Genomic DNA, 13,819 nt, shown 5'->3' with positions numbered 1-13,819 from the left:
TTTATCTAAATGCATATGGCCACTGGAACAGGGTAGCTCTTCAAATAGCAAAGATTTGAACCAGATTCCTCTCATACCTCAGGATCAAGGCAGAAATGGCATGATAAATTGTGCCACTTGTAGTCTTTTTCTTCCTCTTGTTGTCCATTTTAAAACTTTCAGGCTGGTTGAGCTGAGAGATGTGTAGGCATCTTCATAAGCATCACAAATGCATTATTTTGGGATTTGGGGGTTGGTTGTGGCTAAATGAAATTGTTAAAACTTGCAGGCTCCTGCCACTGCCTCCCTGTTCCTCACTCTCCTGGCAGCACTCAGCCAGCAGCTGTCAGGTGTGCATCCTGCAGATCAGTGAGATGCTCTGCTTGGGCTCATCAGCAGCTGCTGGATCTCATTAAATGGGTGCTGGACTGCCTCCAAAACCTGTGGTTGTTTTTTAGTACACTACAGTAATACAGCCCTATTTCTCCCCCATCCAATTTATGCATTCTCCACACCCTTGAAAGTGTAGACTCTTCCTCTACCTTTATCAGGTGAACTTTGAATCCCTGTTTCTAAACTTGAGGGTAGCTACACCATCTCATATATCCCCTTTTTTCTACTTGCAACTTCTTGCTACCAAGTAAAGTTATTTTTGCTTTAATTACTTCTGGCACATCTGTTCTCACTGTGCATGCAGTGACAGCGAGAGGTATGGCAAGGCCATCGTGGGCTGAAAAAAGAAGTGTTGGGGGGTAATTTCTTCTTACCTAAAGTTTCTTCCCCTGTCCCTAAAGGTAAGTGTTACCAAGCATGAGAAGCTAGAAGTAGTCCAAATAATTCTGAAATTGGCAGCATGTGAAAGAACACACAAAAGTGTTTGTGTAGAGAGAAACAGAAATAAATTTATACGCATTAGTTCATTTTTGTGTTCTGGTTTGATTTTACTTCTTTACCCGGAAAGAGGATTAGAATGGAAACCATCTAAAGACATGCATTTTAGTTGCATTGCTTGAAATCCAGCTATCTTTATGTAGCTCTGTTGATGATAGCAACAGTTGAGTATGGAGATTTAGAGCTAATGTAAGATATAGTCTCCAGTGGTTATAGTCATAAAAGCATCAAGTGCTGATGCATTGTAGATTTTATTTTCCCCTAAGTTACTTGATGAAAAGCATAATTGGAAATAGGTGACTGATTTGTCTCCTCAGTGCAGCAAATCATACGTTTCTGACATATGGAGTGGCTTTATGGTGTTCTGGTGCTAAAAGCTAGCCTGTGAAATGTTCACTTTCTGCTATAAGCCCTTAGGCAATGTGGTTATGGTTCGCTGTCACGCAGGAGACTGTTTGTCAGTAAATGTGAATGAAGTTTTGTGCTAAAAAGTAATGTGGCAGCTATAGCTTCCATTTCTCTGCATGGGCCAGCCAGACTTGCTGCAGTCTAACCAGTTGTATTGAATTATGTAAACTAGTGTTTTTTCTTGAAATCATTCTCTCTATTGAAATCAAATAGGCAGCTTTGGGAAGCAGAAAAATTTTAGGGGAGGTTATTAACTGGATATCTAACTGCTCTATGTGATTTTGTGTGCAGTTTAAGTAACATTTTCCTCTTAAAGTGATCATCTTCAAAATTATCTTTTAATACATATTAAAGCCTTATCCACAACTTCTCTATTAAGTCTTTTAATGTGTTCTTGTAGAAAAATTGAAAGGAGCTTGAGCTTTGCTCTCTGATGAAAGCCACGATGCCTTCTAAAGATGGAACGTGGGGGTGGCAGTGTGCTCATGCAGCATGAAAGCGTTCAGTTCTTTCCCTGCAGAATCTCCTGCAAGAGAGGGCGCCTGTGCACACAACGCATGCAAAAAAAATCAGACTGGAGGGCTGTTGGTGAAGGCTCTCCTCTAAAATTAAAGACCTGGTTATTTGAATGTTTTTCAGAAAGGAACCCAGTAACACACTGATCTTTTACAATCATTGTAAATAGATAAAACTTGTAGAGCTGTAGTTGTGGAAATGCGGATCATGATTTTCACAAATGAAAACCCTTAAAAAATTAAAGCACTTTTTAAAGTTTTGTTTTATTTTTTTTTTAATAAGCAAATCCAGAGGGTGGGGGTGGGGGAAAGGAAAAGCTTTGAAGTCTCTGAGATCTTTTCCCTGAGGTCAGAAGTTTCTGGTGATGTAACATACAATACAGACTAAGCCTTCACTTATCAAGGTTAAAGTTGACAGAGCTTGTATGAACTTGTCAATCATAGGAAGCAGGCAAAAACAAGCCAGCTGTTGTGAGGCATGGCTTTGAAAATCCTCTGTGCTACAGTAAATGAGACGCAGAGGTTGAGACAGATTCAGTTCTGCAAGGCTTTCAAACTGGCTGGCACATTTGCAAGGATGCAAAGCTCACATATCCAGTGAATATGGGTAAAAAGCTGTAAATCCTGGTAAGATTGTCTTTTCTTTAGTATTAAAGCATGAAAGAAATAGCTAGAGGTGTGTGCCTTATGTGCCATTTTTTGTCAGTTCTGAACAGAAATTTGCAATATTAATTCATACAGTATTTCTTTTGTTCTTCAGGTCTTTGAGCACAGGCTGCATCTTCTGCCTTTATCAGCAGAAGCTACAGTAGCAAATTAGCAATGATGCAATGCTTGGTACAGAATTTTATTTTGTTTAGTGCAATGGACTTGTTCTGTTCACTCATGGATTGGGAGAATAGGGGGAAAACGTGAGTTAATTCCAGCTAAGATGCTCTGTGTGCATACGCTCGCACACACGCGCTGTTTTTAGCAGCTTTTGTTTTCACAGTTGGCATCATCCACACTGGAATTAGAAGGCAGTGCCTTTTGAAAATACTTGTTTTCTGGACTGAGGGCTGCAGTGCTGTTGTTGTGGCTCAGGGTGCCAGGCTCAGGGTTCCTCTCGACTAGGGGTGGTGCGAGAGCTTTTCATCTTGTTATTTGCCAGCCAAGCCTGTTACTGTGAGTACAGGCTTGCACGAAGACCTTCTCCACAGCAGCAGGAGCTGTTAGCTGGGAGTGTAAGAGAATTGGATGTGACTATTAGAAGCAAGCGGTGAGTGTGGCTCAGAGTGAAAAGATGGCTGTTGAAATGTGTGCATGTGCATGCTAATTAATTAAAATAACTGCTTTAGGATTTTTTTCGTTTAGAGATGAGCTAGCTGTGTATTCTTTTTGATGAGAGAATGCCTGAGAATCCCAGGTGACCTAGTTGTTATTCACAGTGTTTCATTTTTTAGCTTGTTTTCTGCTACCTAATTCTTGTTCAGCTGCAAGCAGCTGTTTTCAGTAGTAATAGCAACAAGAAAATAGCAACAGCATTATCAGGACAAAAAAGTCAAAATGAAAAAAAAAATCAAAGGAGTGGCAACTGGAATGTAGGGGGTTTTTTAGTAGATTGACAAAACAATCATTCTTCTTTGAGCTTTTTTTTAATATGACTGTGATTTCCTTGTTAGCAGTGTTGGAAAATACTGTCTTTTGTCTCTGCAATGGTTGCCATTTGTGTAATATGATGGTTCTCGTTATACTGTTGGGATATTCTGATGATTGAATTCAGTGTGTAAGTACTGAACACATTAACTGGTTGACTTGAGTTTAAGTAATTTTAATTCCATGCAGGTAATCCCCCTGTGTGCTAGAAGAGGCATGCAGTAGATAAAGCAATTAGAATACAGCCATTAAAAATATCTTTTATAATTTATTTTTGATGTGCAGCAGAGTGGAGGAGGGGCTTTTGTTTTCTGAACTAAGGAAAGGAAAGCATCCCTCCCTCTGCCCTTTCCCACAAGATTCTTCCCTTCTGCATAGAGGCCCTTGTGCTGCTCTAAGAAATATAATTTTAATCAGATTTTATTTCTGTTATGGGCCTATATCTTTTGCTGTTACCTGTGACTGGCCTACATTCATCCATCAACATAACTTTGTTTATTTACTGCAGAATTAGAGTGGATATGTTATTTGTTAATAATTTATTTCTGATTTTCGTGGGGAAAGAGGTATCATTTTTAGAGAGACAGAATGAGAGATGAAAACACATTGCAGTGTGTATGTTGCCATGCAGGCAGGACAGGAGAGAAATTCTGGTGGGATCAATGGACTGGCAAGCAGTGTCTGTTATTGTATTTCATTCTGTGATAAAGCCAGGTGATAATGCAAGAGTTGTTAAGGTAGAGTGACATTTTGCTTTATCACATTGGGTGCAACAACCAAGCTGTATTTAGGTTGATTGACTAAACAGATAGCTGCCATTGAGGTGCAGATAATGTTAACAGGCTTTCAGAAACAGAACTGAAAAACCAAGACTCCATGATAAACGGGTTGTAGTGTACCAGTGATGTACTCTGGGATATAGTTTGTGAAATACCTTGCTAGTTTTGTACCTTCAGTTTTCTTCTGATAGGCCTTTTTTTATTCCTTGAGAACTGGATGAGTATTCTCTTGTCATTCAGTATTCATTATTCTTTTCATCTTAACATGTGCTTTGCTTTTTGGACTGTTTGCTTCTTGGATACTGATTGCCATCATCTGTCTCTTCAGACCAAGGCAGTGGACAGCTCTACTTCTTTATAGTGGCTTATTGCTGTGCCTCTTCACAGCATGACTGTTAGGGTACAGCCATCATGGTTCTTTAGAGGGCTCTTTATTCTCTGCATTTATCTTAAAAGATTCCTAAGTAGTTTTATGAAGCGCTCATTTAGCATCTTTGGAATATGCTCCATGTGTCGCTATCTGACGGATAGTGTGTGCTGTACTGACTCAGTAATGATAGCAGATAGAGCTCATCAGAAAAATGAACCACTTGTAAAATAATTGTCCTGATATTGCATGTCCAAATTGTGGTGTTGTGTTGTCAGTGCCTCCTGAGTATTGCAATAGTAAAACCAGTTTAAGGGCCTAAGTGAATCCTGGACCCTCTGAGAGAAAAGGATATGGAACTCAGATGAGGATTCACGTAACTAATAGAAGGGAGACATCTATGTGCAAGTGAAGTGCTGAGTCCAGTTGCAGTCCACAGAGAACTCAGATTTTGATTCTAAGTTGGCTAAACTTGGTTGGATAAACAGTTGGCTAAACACAGGTATCTAGTGAGACATGAGATAGCCCAGCATATCCCACTTGGCTTCCAGCTGCCACCTCTTAGAGGAACTGATGCCTTTTAACCTTTTAAGTTTCTGAAATTATGGAAGACACCCATCATACATTAGTTAGTGCTTATCAATATGGATTAAAATCTGACATTAGACTTCAGATTTTTTCCAAATTTCCAACAGTCTTGCCCTTTGCACCCCATTCTAACTTCATAACATTATGTTGTCTCGAGCAGAACTATACTGGATAAAAGAAACTACCCTTTTTTGTGTGGCCTGTTGCAGAAGTGCTTTTGGATCCCGGAGTGCCACGTGCCAGACAAATACACAATGAAAACATAGTTTCAGCACATCAAGTTCATAGCTTAAGAAGTATTGGCAAGAGCTGTGCCTATAAACAGGATTTTGTCATATGCAAAGACAGTATTTTCCAATTGCTTTAAGCCACATAATTATCTGTTTCAAGCCAGGTCAGGTCCTTGATCCAGTTTTCTGTGGGGCTGTATAATTCCTGCTGAAAAGAACAGGAAGACAAAGCTCAGAGTGTCTTAAGAAGGAGGCTGTCTCTTCTGGCAGAGTATCTGCATAAGGTCACTTTAAAGGGACTGCAAAACTGTGGCCTTGATTTTGAGTGTGTGTTTTTGTAGGGTGAGGACTTTACAGAGGAGTCGTACTCAGGTATGAAAGCCTTTTTCCAATGTAGCTTGTAGTTCTTGAGAAGGAATTTAAATTAAATCAGAAACAGCCACTCCATTTGCTCTCCTTGGCCAGTGAGTTAGTGCGGAACGTATCTTAAGTTACATAACCATGCTTATGTTTTATGGTGAAGCTTCTGCACAGAGGTCAGATCTTTAACGAATGATGCATTTTTCAAATGTTGGCTAATGCATTTTTGCAAAACTTATCTAGTCTGGGATTTTGAAGTTGGAGCGTCTCATGGCACTCTTTGGGTTGGCCTGAAGTGTTCTCAAGAAACTGTAAATCAGACAGATAAAAATCAAACACATTGAGTTTATTGAAAACACTTTCATTTATTGAGGCATAGCATTCAATCAGATTGTTCTATCTCTCTATACAAATTTAGTGAAATCTTGAGTATGGGGCAAATGAAGAAAGTGGAGTTGTTTTTTATGGCAACCAAAAATGTTATTTTTTTGATAGGCATCTGTACGTAATGATTCATTTTTGTAAATGCTCACTGACTCCATTGGCAGGCTCCTGTTAATGTGTGTGTATGTGTGTATATGGTTTAAGCTTTATGTAAGAGCTGACATTACTGTTACCTCTCTCTGTTTTCTTAGAATAGCCTGTTGTATTACTGCGCAGGGGACTGGAGGTGTCCAGGCTGAGGATGAGACCTGGGAGATTTTTGCACAGCTTAGTCTTTACATGGCCTTTTAATTTCAGTCTTGGGTGTGTATGCCCCACGCTAATGGAGCCAGAAGGAAACTGAGAGATGTACTTGTGTGTTTAGGTAGGAAATACTTTGTGCCAGTATGGAGATCCACATTCCCACCCCCACTGCAGTAAATGATGCTGGTGTGGCTATGGCCACTGGGAAGGTACAAGACCGAGAGCAAAGCTCCTCCTGCATTCACTGGTGACTGCTCAGCCTCTCATCTCTCCACACAGAGCCCCTCTGGGAATGCTGAGTCCTCTGCTAAATGAGAGCTTCTCAAAAATGTGAAGGACTGGTTTATATGATGAAACAATTCCTTCTTTTCAGTTAGAAGCCTACATTGGTTTTCTGCCTCCTGCTATTTAGATATGAAAGCTTCTACAACAAAATATTAAAAGCAAGTGCAGTAGAAAAGACTCATGTTAGACTCCTGTACTAGACTCACCCTTACTGAATACCACTTTGTCGCAATAGCGTAAGACTCTTAATTACACTTCCTTTGCAGCTCGGGTTATGTGGCTGGTGTAAGTTGTCTGACAGTGAAAGCTGTAATGTACTGTGCTGGGGTGAGGAATGTGGTGTGAACTTTCCTAGTTCTGTTGTATCAGAAATGCTCCTGCGACTTGGGTACTTGTGGCATTGTATTATGGGGGTGGGAGAGCTTTGGGTTTGAAGATAGCTGAGAGTTTAATGTTCTTGATGTTGGCTGGTTTGTTATCTAGAATGAAAATAGTAATTAAGTCAGTTGTGTTTTCAGATGGTTTAAAACTGTTCTGTCTCTCTCACTTTGTGATGTTTGATTATAAATGATGAGTTCCTTTCATTGGTATGTTATCTTTGAATAATCCTATGGGCCTCATTTCCAAACCAGCTGTATACTGAGCATATTATTACATGATGCACTGACATATAGCAAGCAGCTTAGTGGATTTCTCCATATTGCTAATAATGTAACACTTTTGCAGGTTCTTGCCACTGTGTTCTCCTGGGGCTTGAAGCTTATTTTCTTTTCCTCCTTTCTGAACAGTAAGCTTACATCTCTCCAAAATAATGTGATGAGCATGTTCTGCATGATGATGCACTCACACTGAATGCAATTTAGCTTCAGTGTTGAATGTAGCCACCACCTCTCCTCAGACCCATTTTGTGTGGCACTTCAAAATTTTTGATTAATTTTGTGGAAGCTGTATGAGGTCATGTGTGTAATATCTGAATTTTATCTCCGTGTTCGCAAATATGGCACCTCTAAATTTCTCTCTGTTGTAATTCCTTATGTCCTTTTGCTCAGTTTTGGAAGGTGACAGGACTGCTAGAGCATTCATTGCTTCTGAGCCAGAGTAATATGTATATGTGCACACACCAATATATTGGTTACATGTTTTGGATATGCATGTGTGTCAGATTGGTGGTGTTCTCTGTCCTGTTTGCTTCCACCAGCATTCCCAGTCCTGTGCATGTCAAGTTCATGGTATACTTTGCAAACTGGCTGAGGTAATGCATGTAATTGATGTCTTTGCAATGTTTTGTGTCATACCCTTGATTTTTCTGTGCACTTGAAAGCATCTGTTGCACTGGTTTTGGTTATGGCTTATGGATGTGAAGGTGAATTTGGAGGCCTGAAGAGCTCTTGCATGGGTTAACGAGGAGAAAATTGTGCTGTTCGTGGGTTAGCTAGACAAAGAAAAATGCTGGTAGGAACTAAGTCCTACAGTCTTTATTTGTTAAATATTAAATATTATTTGTTAAATGTTAAATATTAAAACTAGTGGATCTACTTACAGACATGGTTCTGCTTACATTGAACTCACTAGGGAAAATGAGCTGACTCTTGAGATGCCAAGATGCCATATAACCAAATCTGCACAGAGTTGGTCTTTCTGGCCTTTTGTATAATTTTTTACTTCACAAAACTGTCCTTCATCTACTGTTAAAAGAGGAGTCAATAAATGCTGTTTTGTAAATCTGAATTGACTGAATTTGTCAGACAACTTGAAGTTGTCTGAACCAACCTACTCTCAGCTGAGAGCAATGTGAAGAAACCTGGATGTCAACAATACTAATCTCGTAATCCATGTTAAAATTTACCAGTTAAAGTAGAATTTTAAGGTTTAACACTTCACATGAGAGAAAGATTGTGTATGTGACTTCTCAGGAATCCACATCTAGTCAGTTGTCTTTCCACAATACTTCATTTTAAATATTTGTTTTAATTTAATTAAAATAGCAATGCAGTGTGTAATTACTCCATTTTTTTTTCTTCTTGAATTTATAATAGACTTCAAGCTACTAGTTATTTTATATGCTTTTGTCTCAAATTTTGTTTTCCTACACACTGGTGTTAACTGCCTATGGACATTCTCAAGCCGGTACAGTGATGTTAGTAATGTGTTTACATGGAAAAATTCAAGTAAACCTTATTTTACAAATAGACTGGGAAAGATCCCTTTTTCACAGTCACCTCAAAAGAAGGCTTGGGCAGTTCATGACTATAGGATTACTATTTAAAAATACAGAGACCAGCACTGTCAGTAGCATAACTTACATTAGTAGCTCTCTGAAGCCTGTGACTTCATTATTGCAGCTTGTTTTCTGAGCTCATAGTGTCTCTTCACCTCCTTTAAAGCAGAGAGCAAACCTGTCTCCTCTCAGGGCTCTAGAGGTACTTTCCTCCTGCCTTCTGCTCCTTCCCCAGTTTGTCTTTATCTGGTGAGCACAACTGTACTACGTGTCTTGTGGCAAAGGACAAGCATGGAACTGCAAAAGGCTATTTCCTGACTAGAGAGAAAGAGAGTGTGAAACTGGAATAAACCCAAAAACATTTAGGATAAGATAATAAGGCCTTTTTGGCCATTGTTTGTCATTTGTGCTGACAGGGCAAAGAAGTTCAACCTTAAAATAAGTCTGACTGGAAAATACTATCCATTCTAAATTTCCTTTTCTGCCTTAATTCAGGAGATACTAATTTTCTCTTTCCAAGTTTTTTTAGCTTCAGCACACATTTTGTTTGCATTCACTTCATTTTTCAGCAGATACACAAAAATTCAACCTCCAGATTCATAATTAAAGTTCTTGGTATTCAGTTCACTTTTAAAAATGTTACTGAAGTATTATTGCACCTAGATAAGAAATGTGTTTCACACACTTTGTTACTGATTTTGGAGCAAGAAGAGAAATTTTAATATTAAAATTCCTCTTCTGGGGAGAGTTTTGTTTTCTGCCAACATTTGGCTATTTGGCTGTGCATTTAACTAAGCTGTGCACGCTGCAGTGCCTCAGGTTACTCGAGGTTGTGTCGTGTCCTGTGGCGCTCCATACCCTAATTTAGCCTGACATTATGTTTTGACTCTTCGTGTTAGATTAGGTACACCATGTGTGCCCGTACATGAGAGGCTGTTTTTGTGCTGTACGGTTGACATAGATGGGGGGAGTTGATGTTGAGTGTTGGATGTGATCTCTCAGTGTTCAAGCTTTCTGGGTTGGTGGGTTGGCCTTGCACCGAAGGAAATAAATCAACAGTGTACTAAAAGCATGTTCTTTTCTCTAGGCAAGCTGACACAGGGGCCCTGAGGGAAAACCCACAAGAGAGGAGTGATCAGCTGGACCAGAATTTAGGCCATAAGTGGAAGTCTTCTGTCAGGCCTTTGCACGTGCAAGAACCTACAGTTCTGCCTCATGAGAGTCGGGGCAGGTCTGGGACATTGCCTAGTGACTACCGATACTCTCAGGAAAATGTGAATGAGAAGAGCAAGGATTGTAGCCTGCCTCACCTGCCCTACTCTGAGCCACAGACCTTGAACGAGAACCACTCCTGTCAGTCCTGGGGCAAAGGAGAGGAAGACCATAGAATAGAACCAGTGCTGCTGAACAAGAAGCGTGGACCTGCTCCTCAGAGGCCACCACCACCTAAAAGAGATAAATACAGGCGACCAGATATTTCTGCACCATCTCTCGGCACCTCTTCTGAATCTCTGCTGGCAGCAACCAGCCGGTCCTTTCTGTCCTCGTCCCCCAGCTCCACTGAAATTTTTGCCAGTCAGTCCTCTCTCTGTCAGAGTCCCACAGCTTTCAGTGGAAAAGTGAAGAGTGCTAATCCACAGCAGCTCCAGCAAGTGTCATCCACAGAGAATGTTTGTCAGTACTTAGAAGAAAAAACACACCTTAAGTCTGAATCTTCCAAGTATCGGTATCTTCAAAAAAAACCTGGCATGGAGTCATCAAGGTCCCCTTCTCCCCAGTTTGCACCACAGAAGCTCACTGATAAACCTCCTGTGTCCCTACAGGATGAGAACCCAGCCAGGTAGTAGATGTAATTCCTTTACTATTTTATTAACACTTTTTTCCCCGGTTAGACCTTATTATTGGTTGTCTGTTCATTTTCTTTACATGTTCTTCAAGTTCATTAAGTATTGAGCCATTGCACCATATTTTAGAGACCACAGACTTGAGTGAAATTCCTTTTAGTACCATTAACATCCTTCAGCTGGTCTGTGGTTTCTTTTAGTTGTCTTATGCTGCCCAGGTGTTACACCTGGTAGTTAGTAGAAAATGAAAGGAAAGGGTTTTAAGAGATTTTCCTCTGACAGAACAGGCAGAGTCAGAAAAGTCCCTGTCATCATTTCCCCTACCTGAGTCTGTATGTAAATATGAATCAGTGTAGGGAGGGACGAAGCAGATGTGGGAAGGGAAGCTGGTTCTTTTGTGAGAACATCTGTTTTGAAAACACACAGAGTAATATACACTGGTCAAATCATGACTGGTTTTATGTTGCTTTTACAGTGAAATGTGGCACTTTAGCTTGTCTGTGGAGGGGTCCTCAACACTTTATGTTGACAAGGACTGAATACTCAGTGGGAGATTGTCAGTCCTTTCCCAGGGTAGATAAACTCAGAATTGGACAACTGACTTAAATTAATTGATTGCTGCATCTGTCATATACTGCTAAGATCATAAAAGGTTATTCTCCCACAAGATAACAAACTCTTCCAGGAAGCTCAGGAATCTTGGTTTTCATAAATCCTTCAGCACTATAATTCATGGTTAAAGAATGAAAACAAAACCTCTAAGCTGAATTCATGCAGAGATTGCTTCTCTGAGCAAAAGCAGTTGGCATGGCTTTACTCTAATGTAAATGGTTGAACAAAATCAGGCTGTTTTCCATTTTGCCTTATGACATGAAAACATTAATCACTTTTTTTCCTAAATAGGCCTTGATGTTTTTCCTCTTACAACTGGAGGAGAAAATGAGGTTTCATTCTGCAGTGTTTTTAACATGAAGAAATAATATACTGTACAATGAAAAGTGCAATATGTCATACAAACCCTAGAATCCTTGCGCTAAGGTGGATGACAATAATGACTTCCTTAATATTTTGCTTTGACTTCCTTAATGTATTATTTTATGAACAGATATGAAGGATGCGTAGAAGGCCAATTGTATTTGTCCTTCCTTTTTGCTAAGCTTTAATGTTGAAATGAGCACTGAGGTGTGCCTAATTATATGCCCATATCTGAATGATAAAATACTTACCCTGCAAATCTTTTGCTAACATTTAAAATTCTTAAGCCTAGACAGCTCTTATATGCACACAATGTATTGTCCCCAGTTAATAATTAAATTACTCACTAAAACAGGTTTGGCCGAAAAGGACAAGCGTGGTGGCCATACCTCAGAGCTTTCTATATGGTATTTATTTCATATGAATAAAATATGTTAAGTAGATTTATCTTCATACATAGTTAATCAGATTTGGCTTATTATTTCTATTGGCTCCTTGCATGTGAGCTTTTGGACATGCCACTGCACGTTAATGTTTGATGATGTTAGCTTATATAGCTTTTTTACTCTTTTAAGAAAAGTGTCTTGTTCATCAGCAGGCCAAGGTGAGTGTGTGTGCAGGGTTTCCTGCAGGGATTTAGGTAGAATAATGTGTGTAGGGCAAGTACTGATGGTGTACACAACCCAGCTATTGCCAAAGACAGCTGTTTAGCAACAACAGAGCTAAAAAGAGTGCATCAATAGATTTCCACTAAATCTAAACTCAAGTCAAGGAGGGACTGTTGGTTGGGTTGAAGCTTTAGAATGTCCACAAGCAGAGCTGCTACAAGTCAAAATTTCATGCTGCCTTTCCACAAATGGAAAACCTTCAGAAATCAGGAGGGTAGTGATTGCAGAAACAGAATTTTTGAAGCACCTGGTGTTGAACTGTCTTTGCTTTTACTGGAAGCAGTTGATTTAATGATGCCTTAAATTTCTGGAAAAATCTTTGACTAGGCTGAGAGGAATGTACTCAAAGTCTCAAAACAGATGCTGGGCATTTTAGGTGAAGGATTGCACTCAGCTCACTTCTTTTCCAGTTACCCTCCATACATTTATGCATTCAGCTTATATTTCCCCCAAATTCTAAAACATGTTCCTCTTCACATTCTAGTGGAGTTTCAAATGTGTGGGCTTTAACTAAAATAAGCAAAAGAAAGAGTAGGGTGGGGTGGCTGGGCAGTGCCGAGCTCTAGTGCAGTCAGGAGAGTCCCAGCCTGCAGATGGGAAGCTGGGTCTAAGCAGTGGGCACAGAAGTGAGCTCTTCAAAATGACAGTCCCCTTGAATGAAAACAGCCTGATGAAATGGGAGTGGGGAGGTTGAACATGGGCTGGAAAACCTGCCCCAAGTGTTGGATCAGTATGTCAAAGCATGTCCACAAAACACTTGCGGAAAGTAAATACCTACTGGGGGGCTGCATGTTCATTCAGAGGCAAATATACCATTAAAATACAAGATACAATTTCTGAAAAATATCAAGTCAAACAGATTCTGCTGTTACCAACAGTACAAAAGTATAAGCTTATTTTAAGGAAAGTGACACACCCACACTTAGAGGAGAAGAGCTGTAGTATGTGTTGGTCACTTATCTGAAAGGCGGCAAGCTACCCAGCCAGATGAAACCAGATATTTTAGCTAGTAGGCAATGTTCCTTTCCTTGCTGTAGAGGTTCCAAACCCACATTATGACAATAATTTTAAACTTTTTGCAAACTCAGAACCACTAAACTAGACTTTGGCTTCTTATATGGTTTGCATACAGTACAGATGTTTCTGTAATGTTATTTAACATGTTATTGTCCAGTTGAAAAAAAAATCTAAGTTAGCCTCTGCTTTAAATAGCTTTCCTTACTGACTGGCTAAGGTGCCCTTTGTGCTATGCAGTACCGAACTTCTGCTACAAGCTTCTCTTAAAAAGGGTATCCAGAATTGTATATTATCCTCTTCAATGACTGGTTTCTCTAAGTGGAAAACTAGGACACTATGGTGGGATCTAATTATTAAGCTTCTATGTCATATG

At 39.7% G+C, this 13,819-nt stretch overlaps 1 protein-coding gene across 5 annotated transcripts in view; it reads left to right on the top strand.

The window, feature by feature from the left end:
* The window catches only part of SHROOM2 (shroom family member 2), a gene marked incomplete at its 5' end in the record, with an annotated part of 117,903 nt that overhangs the window by 90,069 nt on the left and 14,015 nt on the right, over positions 1-13,819 (top strand). For all 5 annotated transcript variants that reach the window (XM_083855350.1, XM_083855349.1, XM_083855351.1 and 2 more), the window contains one exon: positions 10,030-10,782. In XM_083855350.1, coding sequence (XP_083711476.1) covers positions 10,030-10,782 — 753 coding nt within the window. The remainder of the gene's footprint in view (positions 1-10,029; positions 10,783-13,819) is intronic.

This window comes from Zosterops lateralis, assembly GCF_965231275.1.
Source record: "Zosterops lateralis genome assembly, chromosome: 2".
NCBI lineage: Eukaryota > Metazoa > Chordata > Aves > Passeriformes > Zosteropidae > Zosterops > Zosterops lateralis.
Note: the sequence above shows the minus strand (reverse complement) of the source record. Positions and strands in the feature narration are given on the sequence as shown.